Below are 21,711 nucleotides of genomic sequence, written 5' to 3'. Positions count from 1 at the left end.
TGTCGCTGCACCGGGGTCATGGCATGGCAACACGCAGCCCTTGTGCTGCAGCTGAGCTGCTCTGCCCAGCACTGGTGGCCGCCATCCAAGCTGGTTCTGCTTGTCCTGGTTCCCTGACAGCTGGGGCCCTGGGCAGAGCCCTGACAGCCTGCTCCCAGCCCAGGGAAGGAGAAGGAGCCCCTGGAGAAGCTGTACCGGGTGGGGATGCTGCTGCTGCTGCTTCTGCTGCTGCTGCTGCTGCTGCTGCTGCTGCTGCTGCTGCTGCTGCTGCTGCTGCTGCTGCTGGAGACAGCGAGGATGACCTCAAGGATGGCCTCAAGGATGACAAGCTCTTCCTCAACCTGGCCCCCGGCAGCTGAAGGTGATGGACTTTGATTGTGGCACCTTCTTCAAAGCCAAACTCGACAGGGAACTTTCAGATGAGTCCACCCCCAGGGAAATGCTCCCAGATTTGGGCATTGCCCAGGCTGGCTGGGAAGCAAAGGTTCCCCCTTTGCTGGGGCAGATGCAACTAAGTCTTCAGTCGACTGCCCCAGCTGCTTTTTTGGCAGGGCTGGGCGGATGGGCTGGGCTGCTTACGCAATGGGAGTTGGCTCCTGGCCCTGCCAACAGCCCCCAGCAGCCACCGTGGCCCGGGCTGGGGCTGGGGCTGGGGCAGCCAGGCCGACACAAACAAACCCCCATGGTGGGAGCAGAGGTGGGACTCCAGAACCTGTGCGCAGCTGCTTTGCTTTGCAGGCGAGGAAGGCCTTGGGCTGCTCCACTGCCCTTGTTTGCTTTGAGATCAGCCTTGTTTTGGGGGGCAGTGCAGGGGGCAAGAGAGAAAGTGTGGGCTTCCCTCACACCCATGGCTGGGTTTTTCCCTAGCGTGTAGGGCTTGGGCCTTCCTCAAGCCCCTGACAGAGATAAGAGTTTTTCCCTTTTTTCTTGTTCCCCTTTTTGTCTCTAATCTCTTTTCGATCATGTGTGTTTTGTTTTTCTAGAGGAAGCGTTCGAGGTGGTCCAGTGTGGATCGGGAAGTGCTTGGGAGCAGCTGTGGTGTGGATGGCTGGTGCCCTTGGAGAAGGCTGAGCACATCGTTTGGGAGCAGCTTTTCTTGCAGCCCTGGATGGCGTGAGGTGGGTCCCTGTCTGCTTGGCCGGGTGGGATCAGAGCTTTTGGGAGATGGCAGCGAGCACGGGGCATCTGGCTCTGGGCAGCTGCTGAGGGCTGGATGTGCCGTGGCCGGCTGCAGGCTGGGCACATGTCCCGCCCTCCTGCTCTGCTCCCAAAGGCAGCAGTGATGGGCAGCTCTGGGCACAGCTCTGGGCACGGCCAGCATGGCCTGGGCACCGCAGGCGTTGGGACGAGGGCACAGGAGCCCTCGGCTGACGGGCAGTTTCTGGTTTCTCTCCTTGCAGCAGGGCTCTGTGGGTGCTAAGGCTGCTCTGGGCTCTGCCAGGGCTCTGCTGGGCTCAGCCCTGGGCACAGCTGGGCTGGCTCTGCCCTCACATTGCTCTGAGAGCTTTGCATCAGACGAGCCCATTCCGAGCACAGCGCCTGAGCTTTCTGCTTTGGCAGGTGAGTGAGACTCCTGCAGGCCAAGAGATTGCAGCTGGGGACACACATGCAATTGGCAAGAACCCAAACTCTCCACAGTCCCATCTAAAGGCCTGCATCTCCCCAGGATGTTTTGTCTGTCCCATTCTTCCTTCTGTATTGGCTGGAATTGTGCAATTGCACTTTCTTCCTCCTCTAGAAGTGCCACGAGTGGGCCAACGCTGGCGAGTGGGCCGTGTTCCTGAGGCAGTGCAGTCTGGAGCTGAGGGATGGAGAACTGCCCTTCTGCGCGTCCAAACCAGAGCCAAAAGCCGTAGGTGGGACTTCTTTGAGTCTTTAAGAAATCCCTGACAGTTTCAAGGGGGATGTGCAGCTCATAACAGGGTGAGAAGGAAGGGCATCTTCTAAAGGATTTGGGATTTGACAGAGTTTTGATTCCCAGTCCTGCTTGGAGCCGGGAGGGCACAAAGCAATTTCCTCTTGCTTCGACCGCAATTGAAAATAACAGGGTTGGAAAAAAAGCCCCAAAATCTTTTAAAAGGCTGCTGAGGTCAGTGAGATGGATCCATGCCATCAGCACATTTACAAAGTAAATAACAGAGTTCTCTTTTTGAAAAGATCATTTACCTCTTAATGCAAAGTTACAGAAGTTTTTTCACTCACACTTGGATTTTATTTTTATCTTTTACAATTTATCTTTTTTTTCTCCCCTTTTTTTTCCTTTTCAATAGAAAGCACACCCTATAACAGGAATGTCCTTTGCTCCTGTGTGGAGCAGCTCCCTTCCTGCTGGCTGAGCTGCTCAGGCAGAGCCCGGCAGCTCCTGGCCCTGCAGGGCTGAGGCTTTTCCCTGTTGCTGAGCACAGACTGATGGAGCAGCACTGCTGAACGCGGGCACAACACAGAGGGACCAGGAGCAGCTGCCTTTGTCCACATGAGGCTCCAAGGCCCAAACTCTGAGCAGCCAGGCCTGGAAGAGACTCGCAGGCTGCCTGTTGCCTTCTGCTGCCCCACGTCTGCCTGGCCCAGCTTGGCTTGGGGCGGAGGGGAGAACAAGGGGCAGCTCCCTGCCAGCCCCAGCCCAGGGAGCCCTCCAGCCCCCGGGGCTTGGGGCACTGTCAGCACCTGCTGCTCCAGCCACCGCTTCTGCTGGCCCTGACTGCAACAACCAAACTGGGGCTGATCCTGAGGGAGCAGCAGCAGGGCCTGGATCTGATCCCTGACTCAGGGCCAGGGCTGCACAAGTGACCCACACAGCAGCAGCAGCAGCAGCAGCAGCAGCAGCAGCAGCAGCAGCAGCAGCAGCAGCAGATGGAGCTGACTTTCAGCACAGCCCCTGGCCTTCTTCCCTCCCGTGTGCAGCGGTGTCACAGCAGCCTGAGGCACCTGGGAGCCCTCAGTGCCAGCAGGGACTTGAGATGGCAGCCCTGGGCTCCTGGAGGTTGTGCAAGGAGCAGAGCTGGGCACTCCCTGTCCATGTGGAGCTTCCAGCTGGAAAGGCTGCTGTGGCCAGGCAGCTCCAAGGGCACAGAAAGGAGGGTCTGGACCACTGGATCTGTGCCTGTGCCACAGTCCTGGGCAGCAACCAGCGAGCCCTGGGGAACAGAAGGCACAGCAAGAGGGAGAAAAGCAGGCCAGGTCAGAGACTGGGAAGAGCCAGACCCGGGAGCAGGAACAGCTGCTCCATTGCACTCTTGGAGAAAGCTCTTGGCTGCTCCAAAGCGCTGAGAGGTGTCAAGGGCAGAGAGGAGGCCACAGCAAACAATGCTCCTGTTTCCACGCCTCCCCTCTCCGTGTCCCAGAAGGAATTGGATGGACTGTATTCGCCTCTCCGAGTCGTCTCGTTCAGCAGGAGCAGCTCAGCACCAGGAGCTGAAGGAGCTGAGCAAGAGGGAACTTTTTGAGCAAAGTCCTGCTGCTGAAATAGACCTAGCTGATTGCAGCGGGTAGAATCGTGGAACCACAGAATCCTTTCTGTTGGAAAAGAGCTCTGAGCTCATCCAGTCCAGCAGTCACCCAGCAGTGTCAAGCCAAACCTCATCCCTGAAGTGCCAAGGCCTGGACAACAGCCCTGAGTGAGGCCTGAACAGCAGGCCCTGAGGCAAAGGTGACCTCTGGATGAACCTTCCAACCACAGGTTATCTTTGTACCTGCTCACTAATGAAACAGGCATGGTCATTAGCACTGTGATAGATGTAGCCACTCATTAGTGAAGCAAGTATTGACCTTTCTGTATTTAGAAGCCAGACAAGGCCATGAAATCTGCCATCTGGCCTTGTTTGGGGCTGTATGGTCAAAGTCAGCTCCCTTGCTTCCTCCTTGAGCCCTGGCCAGGCTTTGGGTGGAACCCAAGAGGAGGATGAAACCAGCTGTTCCCACACTAGCAGTGCTGTCAGTTTGTTCATTCAGCACTGTCAGAGCTGGGCCCTCTCACAGCGGGGCTGGAGCCTCAGCTGTGGCTGGAGGCACCTGCAGCAATTCCCAGTGTCCAGGAGTGGCTCTGCAGCCCTTGGCTGTGACGGCTTCCCCCAGCTGATGTGTGCATCTGGGGGAATGGTAAAGCCTGAGGGTAAATGGTGCTGGATCTTCCTGAACCACTGCAGGCAATATTTGGTGGTGATGATTGGCTGCATTGCTGAGCTGCTCCTTTGGGGATTCTTTGCTGCTTTGAACTGCAGGAAATGACACTGATTCCTTCCGTTGGAGTCTGTGTCTTTGGTGCCCCACTGGTGAAACAAAATTGGCACAATCTGGCCCGATCCCAACAAAATGTCACCTGTGAAATGTCAATGTGAGCAATTGGTCCCATCAGAAATTCCCAGATGGGAAGCCCTTCCCTGGAGTTGGCTGCCTCTGGAGTGGGCTGAGGTCGGAGCACCATGTGAGCAGTGGGGCAGTGGGTTCAAAGAAGCTGAACCCCTGGATGTCTTAAAATGCAAAATCCAAAACTTGCATATGAAAGAAGGAGAAGAACGTGTGGGTTTGGGAAGACCAAGATGAATTTCTTAACAGTACATTGGAAGCAGCACCAACAGAAGGAACAATTATTTTAGAATGCTCCCACATGGAGCAACAGAAGAAGGTTTCAATCTTGAGCTCAGGTTCGATTGTGCAAGTGATACTATTAAGATAATTATAATAACTGGATATACATATTTATAATATAATATAACACTGAATAGATCTATGCATTTTATATGTATATAATCTAAATCAATATCTATCTGTCTATATCTATCTTCGTATATCAATATCTATATTGACATAAAAATCATACTAATATGAAATAGTGCTGACATTACTAATTTGGTAGGTTTGGCTGCTCACTGAGACACTAAATACCCTACAGAAAAGGACTGGCCAAGACCCAACTGTCAGTGGCCAACTTTGTGAGATTGTAGACAAGAAATAAAGGAGGAAGGGATGGAATTGGCGATTCTTACAGGGTTTGCTGATACTGTGATGCAGAATGCTTTTCTATTACTGTGAGAAATCAAGTGATTAAGATTTCTGGGTTTTTCATCTCCCAGACAATTCACAAGCTGCAGGATTGGTTGAATGGGTGAAGGGGTTGTTAACAGAGCAGTTGAAAAAATGAGGAGATGGGAACCCGTCCCCATGGAGAAGCCATCTCCCAGATGTGCTCCATGCCCTTAACAATGGCCCACTGGAGAAATGGAAACCCCCTGGCTGTGCACGGCTGCCCCCAATTTGCAAATACAGCCATGGACAGTGAGACTTGGACTTGCTGGGCAATTGTTCTGGCTGTGATGGCCCTGGCAGGCCCTGGCACCTCAGAGGCTGCAGGGCTGGACCTTCATGCATTGGAAATAATTAGGATAAATGCAAAGCAAACGAGAGCTATCAATACTGAAACAGGAATTCAGATTCCTTCAGGACACTTTGGTTTGGTAACTGCTGGCCTGGAGCTTGGCCTTGCAAAGCGTTCATGTCGTGGCAGGAGGAATTGATGCAGAGTATCAAGGAGAAATGACAGTCATTCAGTTGAACAATAGTGAACAAGATTGCATTGTTCAACCCCGTGAGCAGGTCTCACAATTATTGATCTTGCAATTTGGAGAATGATTGTGCAAAAGGAGATCCACCTCCAGTCCCCACCGTTTGTGGAGATGAAGGGTTTGGATCCAGCAGTCCTAATAATGGAGCCAGAGTGTGGGTGCAGAGGCCAAAAGGCCCTCCCGAGGCAGCTGAAGGAACAGCTCCTAGGAAAGACAGCACTGAATCCTGAAACCTGGGCAGGAACAATGGGAATATGTGCCTGCAGCCAAGTGCTCTGTGTGAGAAGCAGTCGATATTACAGGATATTGTTTGACACACCCTGCCAGAGCAAATCTGCCAGTTTGGCCCAACGGCCCCTTTGGAAAATGCTCTGATCCACGGGGCTCCATGGGAAGGCTGGACTTAAAATGGTGCCGGCCCCATGGACAACAGAATGATTGTTCCGAACTCAAATGAGATTGAGAGAAAAGCATGAAGAACGGTGTGACTAAAGTACTAGTGATGTCTGTAAGTTGTACCTTGATAGTCAGCCGGAATCTTTGCGGCCACAAACACCTCTAGTGTTTCCCCAAGGGATTAGTCATCCCAATGTAATTATTACCTCTGAACATTCAAAGATCAGGGTAGGCAAAGTACTCCATGGCACTAATTGCTGTTCTCAGCTGCAGTTGGGAGGAATGGCGTTCCCTTGGAGGGCCCACCCTGTGGGCTGGCCAGAACTCTGTCCATGGGCTCTGACTCGTAACTGTCAGTGAAGGCACAGTTCAAGAGAACTGTGCTGTGGCACACAGGAATGCAATGATGGCTTTGACAGGATTCACCAAGATTTCCCTTCAGGAGAAAGCAAACCCTGTTCTAGTTACAGGGGCCATAGTGTGAGAGGATTTCTGTGCTTTAGCATCACTGCCAATGTCAGTAGAACTTGGGCTGCTGGAGCTGGTCGGTGTCAGTGTTCCACCCCTCTTGGCTGCAGGGCCACCATGTAGGGCCCTTCAGCAGCAGCAACCACAAGGAAGAGTTCGGGCCCAGAGAACATTTTTCCCGCCAAGGAGTGCCTGGGGTTTCAGAAAGCAAAAGGTTCTGGTTCATCCTGTGCCCCATGTGTGCTGCCCTGTGCTGTGGAGTTTACATGAAGAAGCTGAATGGATTAGTAGAAGAAGTAGCAAATGATACTGTTCAAATGTCCAACAGCACATGCTGTGAGCTGCAACAAACACAAACGGGGACTCCACAGAACCGCGTGGCCTTGGATTATCTGCTTGCGGGCCAAGGAGGAACCTGGGCTATCATGGGACAGGAGCGTTGCACTGCTACCAGTGATGGGTTTGAAGGCCGACAGTCAGGAATCCCCTTGACAGAAAGAGCAGTAGAAGAGTGGCAGCAAGAAGAAAATTCTTCTTGGTGCGATTGGCTTCATGGCTGCCAAACTGGAGGCTGCTGTGCAATGCATTTGTGGCAGGGTCTGTCATCGTTGCAGCGTGTGCCCTTGGTGTGCACTCTAACACTCCATGGTAGAGTTGTTGTGACGCTTTGTGCTGGGAAGTGGAGTAATGGGACTTGTCTTAAAAGAGACAGTCTCGAGAAAAGAGAGGCATGCAACTCTTTTGGTATGTTTTAAAAGGAACGTGAAGAGCTCTGAGTGATGAAATGAAACAGCACTTAATTCAAGCACAAGAGGAGATGCCTTTATGCCTAGTATGTAAATCTGAACTGTGTTATGGAAAGAATGGTTACGAAGGTTGTAGTTCGTTGCAGGACCAATCAAAGTAGCAAGGCCCGACCAGGCTGGGATCAAGGCCTGAACAGGGCCTGAGGCAAAGTTGGCCTCTAGATGAACCTTCCAACCAAAGGTTATATTTGTATCCACTCATTGAGGAAGCATTGTTACCAAGTGTAATCTGTTCCTTGATAAAACATGGGTTTATCTTTCTGTATTTAGAAACCAGACAAGGCCCCATCTGGCCCTGTTTGGGGGTGAAGGATCAAAGTCAATGCCCTTGGTTCCTCCTTGAGCCCTGGCCAGGCTTTGGGAGAAACCAGTCAGGAGCATGAAACCAGATGTTCCCGTGCTAGCAGCGATGTCAGCTGGTTTGTTGAACAGTGTAAAAGCTGTGTCCTCTCACAGTGGTGTTGCTTGCCTGCAGAGGTAGAGGCACCTGCAGGAATTCCCAGTGTCTGGGAGTGGCTCTCCAGTCCTTGCCTTCCCCAGCTGATGTGTGCATCTGGGGGATGGTAAAGGCTGAGGGTAAGTGCTGATGGATCCTTCTTTAATCCCTGCAGGCAATCTTTGGTAGTAATGACTGGATGGATTGCTGAGCTTCTTTTGTAATTCTTTGCTAATGATGATGTGCTTTGCTGAGCTTCTCCTTTTGTAATTGTTTGCAGCTGTGCATGATGTAAATGACACAATTCCTGACACAATTCCTTGGTTTCTGTGTCTTTGGTACTGCCGCTGCCCACTGGTGAAACAGGGCCCCCTCTTGCCTACGAGTTCCCCTGGAAGGCAAAAGCCCTCACTGCAAAATTTCCCCCTTCCTCCTTGTCCCCCCCCCCCCCCCTTTATACCCTGAGCATGATGTCCTATGGCCTGGGGTATCCCCGGGGTCAGTTGGGGTCACCTGTCCTGGCTGTGTCCCCTGCCAACGTCCCGCGCAGCCCCAGCCCCTCCCCAGCGTGGCTGGACGAGGGGCAGGAGAGGCCTTGGCTCTGTTGGAGCTCAGCGAGAACAAAACCATCTCTGCGTGCTCAGCGCTGTGCTCAGCACCCGGCCCAGCAGGCTCTCAGTGCCAGTGTCTGTGCCGTCAGTCCCTGCCAGGGCTTTCCATGGCAATTGCCAGGACAGGTGAGCCAGGTGTCCCCCCCAGTGACGGCTGCCATGGAAACAGTGCCCAGCACTGCCCCTTTCTGTCTGGCTGCCCTGGCCTTTGGCCCTGGCCCTGGCGTTTGCTGCCGCTTCCGCGGTGCCTGAGCGGCCAGCGCGGCACAGGGCAGGTGGCCGTGGCACAAGCCCCAGCAAGGGATCCCCTCTGGCTCTGGGCAGTGACACCAGCCCTGAGCAATGGGCTCAGGCCAGCTTTCCATGGCCACCAACCACCACAACGGCTCCGGGCACTGGCTGCCATGCCACCAAACTAAGGAACGTGTCCCCGTGGCCGTTGCCATGGCACCTGGTGGCACCAATGAGCGTCGCTGCAATTCTACCCGCAACAGCCCTGGCACCCCTTTGTCCTGAGGCTTGCCATGGCAGCCGAGGACAGCAACAGCTCTGCATGCAAGTGGCCGTGGAACCTGGCTGCAGAAATGGGTCCTTGGGGTGGTTTCCAAGGAAAATGGAACTGATGGGGGCTGCCATGGCACCCAAAGCCAGCAGTGGGGCCACTGCAGTGACCACGGCAACAGTCCCTTGCAATGGCCCACTGCATGTTGGGATGATGATCCTCACTCACAGCTGGGCCAGGGCAGGTCTGGAGTGCTCTTGGTGGCAGCTTGGGCTTGGCACACACTTGAGGAGGATGTCTGTTTTTAACGGAGAAACTCAGGAGTTTTAGATTGCTTCCAAAATCAAAGAAGGAAAATTCCTCTTTGGCTGAGTGCAGCCAGTTCTCCAAGCAAAGCAGGTGCCCGCTGAGTGAGGAGAGACAGCATGGGGTTGGGGAATGTGGAGCAAGGCTGCCCAAACTGCGTCAGACCTCAAGGCACAGCTTCTCTGAGCAGGCCAGACCTCCTTAGGAGAGGCCCTGGATCAATAGCACTCACTGCATGCTGCAATCACCTCTTGTCTAATAGGAACAGCAATAAAAGACACCCTTTAAAATAGGAATACATATATCCTAGAAGCTCTTTGAAATATTTCTCCGTAACTGTAAAAGGAAACCCTCCTAAAGAACTGCACTAGAGCAGAGGTGAATCAAGGCAGCGCCATGGTTTGGCAGGACTTGCTTGATCCTAATGAGCCTGACTGTGCATGTGGAGCTGAGCCCTTGAACCTCAGCGCCTGAGAGGAGATTGCACAAACCTTTCCAGGAGTCAAAGTCACAGGAAACACCCAAAGTGTCTCAAGGCATGAATGGGCCCCACTGAGGTCCCTCTCCAACACAGGCTCCCCATGGACTCCTTGCAGGAGAGAATTGGTGGCCAGGATGGCACAAAAACCTCTCAGGCACTCAGTGGGGAAAGGGAAATCCAAAGTACCTTCAACACCTTGAGTGTCTCCAAGCATTCATGAGCCCCACTGAGTGTCAGTCCAAAGCTCTCAAGGGACTCCTGAAAGCAAAGCCTTGGGGCCATGATTGCCACAACCTCTCACAGAGTCTGGATCAAAAGGGAAACACCAAGTCCCTTGAAATGACTCAAGTGCCTTGAGGCATTCATGAGCCCCACTGAGTGTTGCTCCCAACAAAGCCTCTCCAGGGACTAATTAGAGCAGAGAATTGGAGGCCATGATTGCACAAACCTCTCCAACAGGACTCCAAGGCAAAAGCAAAAGCCAAAGTCCTTTGAAAACCCTGCAGTCCCTGGGAGCATCAAGGAGCCCCCAGGGCCATTCCTGACCAAGGCTCCCCAGGGACTCCTTCCAGCAGATCCTTGAGGCCACTGGCATGTGGGCCAGGGGGGGATGCAGAGGGCAGGACAAGGGGCTGACAGCACCCAGCCTGGCTGGGGCTGTGCCAGGAGGCCCCAGTGGCTCAGGACAAGGTGTCTCCTCCCAGCCCTTGGTGGCACAGAGCCTGCTGTGCCCCAGGGCGCCAAGACTTGGCTTCTCTTTGTCCCCAGCTGCCATCAGTGCCTCCAGTTCTCTGCTCTGCCTGTGCCTGGGGGCACTTTCTCTGGTGTGTGGGAGCCATTCAAAGGGAGTGAAACTTTGCAGTTGCATTCTGACTGGCAGCTCTTGAGAGCTTTCTTCAGCTCCCTCTCAGCGACTGATGTTCAGGGCCTCAGCACAAAGCCCCAAGAGGGTAATAAAGTCCTTGTGCTGTGTCTGTGCTGCTGAGCTGGGCCGGGCTCCTGGCACAGAGGCAGCTCCTGGCAAGGGCAGCGCTGCAGAGAGAAAGCTCTGCCCAGGAGCAGCTCCTGTGCACAGCCCAGCAGGGCTGGGGCACTGCCTGCAGCCAGCCCGGGCACAGCACACAGGCACAGAGAGCTTCAATCCGACAGGCCTGGGAAGGTGCTGAGAAGGGACTGGGCCACAATCCCTGCCAGCCCTTGACACAGGAACCTCTGGCTGCAGGACAGTGCAGCTGCAGCTCCTGGAGTGATCTCCTGAAGCTGGAACATCCCAATGCCTACAGACTCTGTGAGTACATTCTCTGATTATCTCTTGTGCAGAGGAGCAAGGGGTGCCCAGGGCTGTTCTGCAGAGCAGGCTCCTGCAGCCCAGGGCGCTGTGCTGGAGCCAGGACTCTGCTGCCTGCCAGGGACAGCTCTCAGCCAGCCCTGGAAGCTGCTTCCAGCACTGGGGGACAAGATCTGGGTGGAAGGAAACAGCTGGTAAGGCTTGGAAGTGTTCTCCTTGTGTGGTGAGGATGCTGCATGAAGGGGAAAAGTCTGCATTTTAAATCTACTACTCTGGGTTGCCTGGATAGGAAATTGCACACAGATATTCATCTCTCAGTTCAGGTTGAGAAAAATCAAAAGAAAATTCTCTCAGATGTTAATAAACCAGGCAGTGACAGAAATCAGCACAGGGCCCCTTAGAGGCAGCATCAGTGTCACTTTTCCAGCCTCCTCAGGGTTGCTCTGACGTTGCCATCAGAGCCTGCAGAGCCAGAGCTGCCCCTGAGCAGTGCCAGGGCTGGGAGGGGTCTGCAGGGCAGAACTGAGCCCCCAGGGCTGGGCTGGGCTCTGGCAGCACTGGCAGGGCCCAGCTCCGGGCACAGGGAAGCAGCTGCTGGCAGGGACTCTGCTCCAGGCAGCAGAGCCCTGGGCAGGCAGTGGGGGGAAAGGGCCAACAAGCTGTGCTGGCATTTGAAAGTCCTCTCCAAACCCAACCATTCCATGATGACTTTTTATACAGATCCTCATGCCAGACAGTGCAAGTGTCCAACAGCAGCTCCATCAGCCACTTCCTCCTGCTGCCATTGGCAGACACGTGGCAGCTGCAGCTCCTGCACTTCTGCCTCTTGCTGGGCATCTCCCTGGCTGCCCTCCTGGGCAACGGCCTCACCATCAGCGCCGTAGCCTGCGGCCAGCACCTGCACACGCCCATGTTCTTCTTCCTGCTCCACCTGGCCCTCAGCGACCTGGGCTCCATCTGCACCACTGTCCCCAAAGCCATGCACAATTCCCTCTGGGACACCAGGACCATCTCCTACACAGGATGTGCTGCACAGGTCTTTTTCTTTCTGTTCTTTATCACAGCAGGGTATTCACTCCTGACCGTCATGTGCTACGACCGCTACGTGTCCATCTGCAAAGCCCTGCACTACGGGACCCTCCTGGGCAGCAGAGCTTGTGCCCACATGGCAGCAGCTGCCTGGGCCAATGCCTTTCTCAATGCTCTCATGCACACGGCCACTACGTTTTCCCTGCCCCTGTGCCAGGGCAATGCTCTGGGCCAGTTCTTCTGTGAAATCCCACACATCCTCAAGCTCTCCTGCTCACAATCCAATACCCTCAGGGAAGTTGGACTCATTGCAGTTAGTGCCTGTTTGGTATTTAGTTGTTTTGTGTTTATTGTTTTCTCCTATGTGCAGATCTTCAGGGCTGTGCTGAGGATCCCCTCTGAGCAGGGTCGGCACAAAGCCTTTTCCACCTGCCTGCCTCACCTGGCCGTGGTTTCCCTGTTTGTCAGCACTGGCATATTTGCTCAGTTGAAGCCCCCCTCCATCTCCTCTCCAACCCTGGATCTGTCAATGTCAGTTCTGTATTCGGTGGTGCCTCCAGCCCTGAACCCCCTCATCTACAGCCTGAGGAACCAGGAGCTCAAGGCTGCAGTGTGGAGACTGATGACTGGATGCTTTCAGAAACATTAAACTGCTGGCCAATTTCTGCAAATCCCTTGTAATAAAAGTCATCTTTGATACTTCTTGCTGGTTTCATTTTGGAGGTTCATTTCCTTTGTTTTACATTTTAATGTTGTCCACAAAGAAATGCCATTGTGCAATTATTCATATTGTTTCTCTCCACCTTCCTAGTGGCCCCAGACTGCATCAATGAGGGGCTGCGCTCTTGGTGGCTTTAAATGAACTAAAGGATCTCCCAGCAGAGTTTTCTGCAGAGATGCCCTTTTGTTGCCTTCTCTGGAGCTGCAGCAGCAATGTCTGTGTGCAGAGCTGGGGGCAGATCAGTGCTGGCCCAGCAGCTGTGCCCAGCAGCAGCAGCACTTGGTGTTGCCAGTGCTGCTGCCGTGGCCCTGCCCCGCTGCCCTGGTGGCCCTGGTGTTGCTGTAGGGCCTGAGTGCTCTCGGGGCTGGGCACAGTCCTGGGGGTGGCAGTGCCGGGGCTGCAGCAGGGACAGCCCATGGGCACTGCTGGGGCAGCGCTGACGCCTCAGGCCAGGGCCTGGGGGCTCCAGGCTCCTTGCCCAGGCTGTGTTAGGAACACGCCCAGGCCAAGGCTCAGCACAGAAAAGCCCCGTGAGCAGCCCCAGGGTGGCCATGGGCAGGCTGGGGACAAACAGCAGGGCTGGTGCTGTGCAAGGGCCCTGGGGGACACGGGAAGGAGCAGCAGAGCAGGGGCTGATCCATCCCCAGTGCACTGGACAGCCCAGGGCAGCGTCCCAGAGTGTCCTCATGGAGCTGCCAACAACATCCCCCCTCTGCTGCCCTGGCCTCTCTCCCAGCTCACAGAGGTGCTGCATCCTTGCAGGCACAGGCACGGCAGCACTGGCTCAGGAGCCCCTGTTTGCATTGCACAGGGCAGGCAGGAGCACCCCCATGGTGTGGGTGTGGGGACACGAACCTGAGGGAGCACTAATGCCATCAGCCCCTGGGGCCAGCAAGGGCTGGGGGATGCCAGGGAAACCACTCAGCTTTGTCCTGGCCTCTGCAGTCAGCCAGAAAGTTTGTTCCCATCAGCTGGGAGTTTCCTGTGCCACTGCAGATGCTGTTGCTCAGAGCCAGGGCTGCCTGGCAGCCATCCCCAAACTGCCCTGAGCATTTCCTTTGCTTCATCATTGCTTTCTTTATTCTTCCCTGGTCCAGTTTACTTCCTTACTGCTCACCCCAATTCTCTCCCCTGCAAACAGCCCCTCCCTGTTTGCTCTTTCCTCTCTGGCCCCACTCCCCATTGCAGTTCCTGAGCTGGCACCATGGGAACGTCCCTTGGGGAGCAGGATCATCCTGCAAGTGCTGCAGGAATTGTCTGCAGGCTCCTGCAGTGCCTGGTGCTGCTCCCTTGCCAGAGGCAGCCCAGGCCAGGGGGCACATCTGGCCTGCTGTGTCTGCCTGTGGGGCTCCCTGTTCTGGGCAATGAGGAGCAGCTGCAGAGGCTCTGCAGGACTGACAGGATGGGCTTTGGGGCTGGCAGGAGAAGCTGAGGCACCTGGGTGGCTGGAGCTTCTGGAGAGGAGGCCCAGGGCTCCTCCTGCAACTGCTCCAAGGGTGGTTTCAGAGAATCACAGAATCAGCAAGGCTGGAAAAGTCCCTGGAGATCATCAAGTCCAACCTATGCCCTGACACCGCCCTGTCTCCCCTGGGCCTCCTCTTCTCCAGGATAAACAACCCCAGCTCCCTCAGCCGCTATTCACAGCTCTTGTGTTCCAGACCCCTCACCAGCCTTGCTGCCCTTCTCTGGACACGCTCCAGCCCCTCCATGTCCTTCCCAAATTGGGGGCCCCAGAACTGGACACAGCACTCGAGGCGCTGCCCATCCAGTGCCGAGCACAGGGGAAGAATCACTGCCTGCTCCTGCTGGCCACACCATTCCTGATCCAGGCCAGGACCCATTGGCCTTCTTGGCCTCCTGGGCACACTGCTGGCTCATGTCCCGCCTGCTGTCCATCAGTGCCACCAGGTCCCTTTCTGCCTGGCTGCTGTCCAGCACCCCTGGCACCTTGTTGGGGGAGAGGGAGAGAGGGAGGGAGGAAGGAAGGGGTCCAGATCCATTCCTTCCTGAAATGTGTTTTTTTTTCTGGCACTGCCAGTGCCCAGATCTGGATATTTCCCTATTCTGGCACAGCCCAAGTGCAGCAATTTCCTGGCAAAGAAAGAAAAATCTGGCAATTTTCCGTTGCCAGCTCTGTCACTGCCCAGACCTGGAGTTTCCCAGCACTGCCATTGCCCAGATCCAGAAACTTCCCGGTGCTGGCAGAGCCCAACTCCAGCAATTTGCTGGCAAAGAAAGCCAAAACCAAGCAAATACCTGTGTTATAGCTAAAACCCTGATAAGGACGAATCGTTCATTGAGAAAGCCAAATCAAAATTAAGGAAAATAGATTTTATTTTGTGAATCGAAATACAATCTCGGACAGCCACAATCAAAGGGACAGCGTCGAGCCTGGGCCTCGTTGCTGGGTGAACGTAGATCCGACCTCTATCGCATCGGACCCCCCAAGTTTACAAAGTCTGCCTGGCGAGCTTTGGTTTTATACTCTTTTTCTTGCCCTGAGTGAGGTTTCTCTTGTTACTTTCTTTTTTTTGAATATTCGTGTAGTTTTCTTTCTCTGTCCGGTGTTGGAGGAAGCCCGTCTCCGGTGCTGGAAGAAACCTGTCTCCTGGTGGAGAACACTGTCTCGGCATAGACAGAACCAGTGTCCAGGAAAAATTCATATTAATTTCAAGTTACGGGAACCAAGCGTTGAGATGCGAGTTCTGGGCTATCCTTGGTGCCGCTGATGGCCCAGGTGTTCGAAAAATCGACCAGTGTTTCCGCAGTGGCTAGCCCCTTCACTTGCAAATTCAGAAGCCCATTCAGTGGCCACCTGCGATGTCACCGTTCAGTGAAGAAACTCCTTACCCAGTTCCTGTGTGAGATTTCTAAACCTTGCTGCTCTTTCTAACAGACGTTTTCTAAACATATTTTATTTCACATATATACTTTTACGAGCACGAATTTATTAAATATCTATCACACCTGGTACCTACACCAACCCCATCTCGTGTTTGCTGACACTGCCAGTGCCCAGATCTGGAATTTTTCAGATGTCTGCACAGCCCAATTCCAGAAATTTTCTGGCACAGAAAGTTAATATTTGGCAATTTCCCGGAGCCGGCACATTCCCTGCCAGATCTGGTGTGCGCTGGCACTGCCAGTGCCCACATCTGGCAATTTCTCAGAGCCAGCACAGCCCAAATGCAGCAATTTTATGGCAAAGAAAGCCAAAACCCAGCAATTTCCTGATGCCAATACAGGTGCCCAGACCTGGTGTTCGCTGCCACCGCCAGTGCTCAGATCTGGAAATTTCCCTGTTCTGGCAGAGCCAAGTCCAGCAGTTTTCTGGTAAAAAAGGCCAGAATCTGGCAATTCCCTGCTACCGGCACTGGCAATGCCAAGATCTGGTGTTTGCTGGCACCACCAGTGCCCAGATGTGGGAATTTCCCGGTGCCGGCACAGCCCGAGTCCAGCATTTCTGGCAAAGAAAGCCAAAACCGTGCAAATACCTGGTGCCGGCCCCACCCAGATCTGGCATTTGCTGGCACCGCCAGTGCTCAGATCCAGCAGTTTCCCAGCAGCAGCACAGCATAATTCCAGCAGATTGCTGGCACAGAAAGCCAAAACCTGGAAATTTTCTGGCGCCAGCACCAGCACCGCCCAGATTTGCTGTTAGCTGGCATCGCCAGTGCCCAGATCTGGCACTTTCCTGGTGCTGGCACAGCCCAAGTCATGCAATTTTCTGGCAAAGAAAGCCAAAGCCCAGCAAATACCGGGTACCTACAACAACCCAATCTGGTGTTTGCTGACACCGCCAGTGCCCAGATCTGGAATTTTTCAGATGCCTGCACAGCACAATTCCAGCAATCTGCTGGCACAAAGTTAACATCGGGCACTTGCCCGGTGCCGCCACATTCCCCGCCAAGGCAGCGCCAGCGCCCAGATCTGAAAACTTCCTGGTGCTGGCACAGGCAAAATTTGGAAATTTCCAGGTTCTGGCTCCGGCACCATCCAGAGCTGGTGTTAGCAGGGACCGCCAGTGCCCAGATTTGGAAATTTCCCATAGACCGAGGCCTGGTCTAGCAATTTGGGTTTTAGCTGGCTTAGGCAGAGAAGTTCCTCTGACTATGACTCTCCTTTTTCTTGGAACTGTTTAAACCTGCTCTGGACTGAAAACCCAGGAAAACACCGGCAGCTCCCACCTGTGGCCCACCGAGGTCTGGGACGCTGCATTCCAGCACCAGAGAGACTTGGAAGAGCCCGAGTGAGCCAACTACAACCCACAAAAAGGACTTTCTGAATTTGCCATCTCTTCAGAGCTGGGAGAGGTTTTAATTAATAGTATTCATTTTCCATGGTTGTGAATACTTTACTTGTTAAATACACTGGGTTTTTTTCCACTTTTTTCCAGGGAAGTCATTGCCTGAACTAGTAGGGGGAGGGGCCGCTTGAACTTGCTTCCTAGACTGACCCCTTTTGCAGGTTTTCTCCCAAAATTTGCCCTAAACCAGCACAAACAGTCACAAGGAAAACTTCACCAGTGGCACAACTCCACAGCCCACCAGGAAAAGAAAGGACATGTCAAGTGCTCCAAACATTTCTCCTGCTTTGCTGCAAAAGTCCTGCTGCGCACACAGTGCAGTGTGGAAAGCCAAGAGAAGCTGCAGCTGCTGGCAAATCTTGGGCCAGAAGCTCGCCCTTGTTCTCCAGGAGAGGTTCTTGAGAAGAGCAGACAGGAGAACATTGCTGGAAAACTGAAACAGCTTTCCAGAGGTGAAATGAAAATGAAAGAAACAATCAAAAATATGTTTTCCTCTATTTATTTCTATGTTCCCCTTTTCCATGTTGCACTACTTCTCCATCCCATTCATTGCAAATGCACCTCACCTCTCAGATCAGTGACTTGGCGAGTTTTAGACACTCTAAAATACCTGGAGCCACACACAGTTTGCCTTCCCCTGTTGTCACTGGTAAGCAACACTGGCGATGTAAGGGCAGTGCTCGGCTCAGGCAGGAATCCTAGAGCAAGGGAATGTGCCCGACAGTGTTTGAGGCTGAGCAAGGCCAATGCAGAGCAGGCAGCGAGGGGATTGCTGTGGCAGTGTGCGGGAGTCAGGGCTCTGCATGTGGGCTCAAGGCTGCAAAGCTGCCGTGTTTGGACAGAGCAAGGGGCTGTCCCGGGGCGCGCGGGGCTCGGCCGTGGGGCTCGTGGGGCGAGCGGGGAACGGACACGCGGACAAACGGCCCCGGGGCTTCAGTTGCAGCGGCGGCAGCGGCGGCAGCAGCAGCAGCGGAAGAGGCGGCGGCAGCAAAAGCAGAGACTCTACAAAACTCTTTCTCTTTCTCTATTTCTATTTCTCTTTTTCTGTCCCTTTCCCGCTGTCGGGCACCCTTCTCTCGGGGTCCGTCTCCCGGCGTCCCTCTCCTGTCCCCGCCTCCCTCTCCCCCTGCCGGCCCGGGCCATGCCCCCGGCCCGCCCCCGGCCCCGGGCGGGGCTGCCCCGGCCCCGGCCCCGGCCCCGGCCCCGGGCGTCCCGCCGCAGTCTCGCCTCCGTGCGGCTCTGGCCGTGCTGGCGGTGGCGCTGCTGGGCGGGCATCAGTGCCTGGGGCTGGGGCGGCATCGCCGCCCTTTGGCTCCGCCTGGCCCGAGCCCGGCCCCGGCCCCGGCCCCGACGCAGGGTCCAGACCCGACCCCGACCCCGACCCCGGCCCCGGCCCCAGCCCCGACCCCGGCTCCTCCCGGGGCCCGCGGAGGACACAGGCGGCGCGGCCGCTGCCGCCGCCTCCGCTGCGGCTTCCCCGGCCCGAGCTCCGCCGCTCGGCAGCGCGGCCGCCGGCCCCGAGCCGCCGCTGTCCCGTGTCAGGGAGCGAAGGGCTGGCGATGGCCGGCGCGGGGCGCTTGAGGGGCGCTCGGGGGCCGGTGCTGGCCCCGGGCCGAGCGCTGACAGCCGCGTCCCGCCCGCAGGGAAGGCGCAGCGGGGCCTGAAGGAGCAGTACCGGCTGGGCTCGCTGCTGGGGCGCGGCGGCTTCGGCAGCGTCTTCGCGGCCACGCGGCTCTCGGACGGCGCCCCGGTGAGCGGCGGGGCCGGCGGCGGGCAAGGGACGAGGAGGAGGAGGAGGAGGATGAGGAGGATGGGTGTGGGCAGGGCGGGCGGCGAGCTGATCCCGCTGCTGCCCTTGGCTTGCAGGTGGCCATCAAAAGGGTGCCACGGAAGCGCGTGCAGCACTGGGGCGAGCTGGTGAGTGAGCGGGGCCAGGGGCAGAAGCCGGGCCGTGCCGGGCGGGAATGAGCCGAGGCCCGGCAGGGTGGGAGCCTTTGGGACGCCTGGAGGGAGAGCGGGCGTGGGGCCAGCGCAGGGCGCAGAGCATCCCGGGCTGGGTGAGGGCTTCCCCACTTCTGGCACGGCATCAGCCTCACTGACGGCATCGTGCTTCTCCCGCAGCCCGACGGCACCAGCGCACCGCTGGAGATCGTGCTGCTGGCCAGGGTGTCCACTGGCTTCTCCGGGGTCGTCCAGCTGCTGGAGTGGCGTGAGTTCCCCAACAACATCGTGATGGTGCTGGAGCGCCCGGAGCGGTGTCAGGACCTGCATCATTTCATTCGGGCCCGGGGCTTCCTGTGCGAGGAGGTGGCGCGGGAGCTGTTCCACCAGGTGCTGGAGGCCGTGCGGCACTGCACCAGCTGCGGGGTCCTGCACCGTGACATCAAACCAGGCAACATCCTGGTTGACCTGGCCACCGGGCAGGCCAAACTGATTGACTTTGGCTGTGGCACCTACCTGCAAGAAACAGCCTACATTCACTTTGCAGGTGAGCCCACGCAGGGCTGTGCTCCTGGTGCCGGCATCTCATGGCCCAACATCTCACAGCCCAAGCTGGGTGTGGCAGCAGGGATTCTCCCTTTTGCTGCCCTTCATGGCACTGAGATCTCAGCCAAGTTGCTTTTGAGCAGGGTTGGGTGGGGAGGCAGCTTCAAGCCCTGCTGGCAGCCTTTGCCCACCACTCTGCCCAGGACTGGGGCTGGGGCTGGAGCAGCCAGCCGGACAAAAACAGCCGTGGGTGGGGATAGCAGAGAGGGGTGGTTGGAACCTGTGCCCCAGCCAGTTTGGTGTGCAGGTGAGAAAGGGCCTTGACTGCTCCACTCACCTGGTTTGCTTTGGCTTCCTAATGTTTTTTGGGGCAATGCAGGCAGGGTGGATGAAGGCATGGTTTTTCCCCCAGCACTGAGTGGGTTTTTGTCATGGTTGGGCCTTGCCGGGGCTGCCGCTGCCCTCTTCCAACACCAGTGACTTCTTTTCCAACCCCAAGTCATGACACCAGTCCCAGGTGCTGGCGAGAGGGCAGTGGTCACCCTGTGTGCCACTGGGGCAGCCCCCAGACGGCCAGGGATGCTGGGGCCAGGCTCTGGGAGCAGCAGCATCCCCCTGCTGAACTCCATCTGTATTCCATAGGAACACGCTCCTACAGCCCCCCGGAATGGACCCACTTTGGCTGGTACTACGGCAAGCCAGCTACCATCTGGAGCCTGGGCATCGTGCTGCACCAGATGGTCTGCGGGGAGCACCCTTTCATGTGGGGCCAGAAGATCAGCTGGGACCAGCAGCTCTCGCTGCCACAACGGCTCTCTCCAGGTGCATCCTCTTCTCTGGGCACGGGGGGGAATGCCAGTGCTGGGAGACAGCAGCGGGCTCGTCAGCATCCCGCTCTGGCAGCTGCTGAGGAGGTGGCACATGTCCTGCTCTCCTGCTCTCCTCCAAAACAGGGAATCGATGGGAAAGCTTAGGCCCAGCTCTGAGCACGTCCAGCATGGCCTGGGCACGGGAATAGTGGGGCAAAGGCAACAGGAGCCTTCTGCAGCTGACCGGCGGTTTCTGGTTTCTGTGCCCAGAGTGCCGAGATCTGATCAGGCGGTGTTTATCCATGCTGGACGTGGAAAGGCCCTCCTTAGAAGAGCTGTTGTGTCATCCTTGGATGCAGGATATTCATCTGCCCTAGAAGAAGGGAGAGAGCCCCAGGCCCCCTTTGCTGCAGGGCCCTGGTAAGTCAGAGCTGCACACATGCCTTGGCAATCAGAAGCAAAGTAGCCCAGACTTTTTGTCCTGCCTGTGTCACTGCCCAGGGCTCATCAGATGGGAACACGCAGCCCTTGTGCTGGAGCTGAGCTGCTCTGCCCAGCACTGGTGGCCGCCATGCAAGCTGGTTTTGCTTGTCCTGGTTCCCGGACAGCTGGGGCCCTGGGCAGAGCCCTGACAGCCTGGTCTCACCTCAGGGAAGGAGAAGGAGCCCCTGGAGAAGCTCTACCAGGTGGGGCTGCTGCTGCTGCTGGAGCCAGCAAGGAGTACATCAAGGATGACAACCTCTTCCTGCACCTGGCTTCTGGCCAGCTGAAGATGATGGACTTGGATTCTGGCACCTTCTTCCAAGCCAGGCCCCCCAGCGAATTTGCAGATGAGTCCACACCCGGGGAAATGCTCCCAGATTTGGGCATTGCCCAGGCTGGCTGGGAAGCAAAGGTTCCCCTTTGCTGGGGCGCATGCAGCTGATCCTTCAGTCGGCTGCCCAGCTGCTTTTGGCAGGGCTGGGGGCATGGGCTGGGCTGGCTATGAAATGGGAGTGGGCTCCTGGCCCTGCCAACAGCCCCCAGCAGCCACCGTGGCCCAGGCTGGGGCTGGGGCTGGGGCAGCCAGCCCGACACAAACCAACGCCCATGGTGGGAGCAGAGGTGGGACTCCAGAACCTGTGCAGGGGCTGCTTTGCTGTGCAGGCAAGGAAGGGCTTGGGCTGCTCCACTGCCCTTGTGTGCTTTGGGATCACTGTTATTTTGGGGGGCAGTGCAGGGGGGAAGGGAGATAGCGAGGGATTCCCTCACCCATGGGTGGGTTTTTCCCCAGCATGTTGGGGTTGGGCCTTCCTGAAGCCCCTGACAGAGATGCTATTTTTTACATTTTTTCTTGTTTCCCAGTTTTGTCTGTAATCTATTTTCAATAATTTGTTGGGGTTTGTTTTGTAGAGAAGCATTCTAGGACGCCCAGTCAGGGTCGGGAAGTGCTTGGGAGCAGCTGCGGTGTGGATGGGCCGTGCCCTTGGAGAAGGCTGAGGACATCGTTTGGGACCAGCTTTTCTTC

The 21,711-nt window shown here is 56.1% G+C and overlaps 3 protein-coding genes across 3 annotated transcripts in view; 2 read left to right on the top strand and 1 right to left on the bottom strand.

Moving 5' to 3' along the window:
* LOC119696487 overlaps positions 1-21,711 on the top strand; it is a 1,710,157-nt gene that overhangs the window by 419,994 nt on the left and 1,268,452 nt on the right.
* The window catches only part of LOC119696488, a 1,499,846-nt gene that overhangs the window by 237,103 nt on the left and 1,241,032 nt on the right, over positions 1-21,711 (bottom strand).
* On the top strand, positions 1,320-20,476 carry LOC119696463 (serine/threonine-protein kinase pim-1-like). Its single transcript, XM_038126194.1, has 7 exons — positions 1,320-1,409; positions 1,739-1,852; positions 18,308-18,658; positions 18,775-18,825; positions 19,030-19,396; positions 20,038-20,217; positions 20,349-20,476. The coding sequence occupies exons 1-7, from the start codon at positions 1,320-1,322 to the stop codon at positions 20,411-20,413; spliced, it is 1,218 nt and encodes a 405-aa protein (XP_037982122.1). The 3' UTR covers positions 20,414-20,476.

This window comes from Motacilla alba, unplaced genomic scaffold (genome assembly GCF_015832195.1).
Source record: "Motacilla alba alba isolate MOTALB_02 unplaced genomic scaffold, Motacilla_alba_V1.0_pri HiC_scaffold_31, whole genome shotgun sequence".
Taxonomy (NCBI): domain Eukaryota; kingdom Metazoa; phylum Chordata; class Aves; order Passeriformes; family Motacillidae; genus Motacilla; species Motacilla alba.
Note: the sequence above shows the minus strand (reverse complement) of the source record. Positions and strands in the feature narration are given on the sequence as shown.

Excerpts from the sequence above, each read along its gene's own strand:
- LOC119696463 (XM_038126194.1), top strand. The coding sequence starts at position 1,320 with ATGGCCTGGGCACCGCAGGCGTTGGGACGAGGGCACAGGAGCCCTCGG. Across the intron at positions 1,853-18,307 it reads CCAAACCAGAGCCAAAAGCC|CCCCGACCCCGGCTCCTCCC; the intron begins GTAGGTGGGACT and ends CCCCGGCCCCAG. Across the intron at positions 18,826-19,029 it reads TGCAGCACTGGGGCGAGCTG|CCCGACGGCACCAGCGCACC; the intron begins GTGAGTGAGCGG and ends CTTCTCCCGCAG.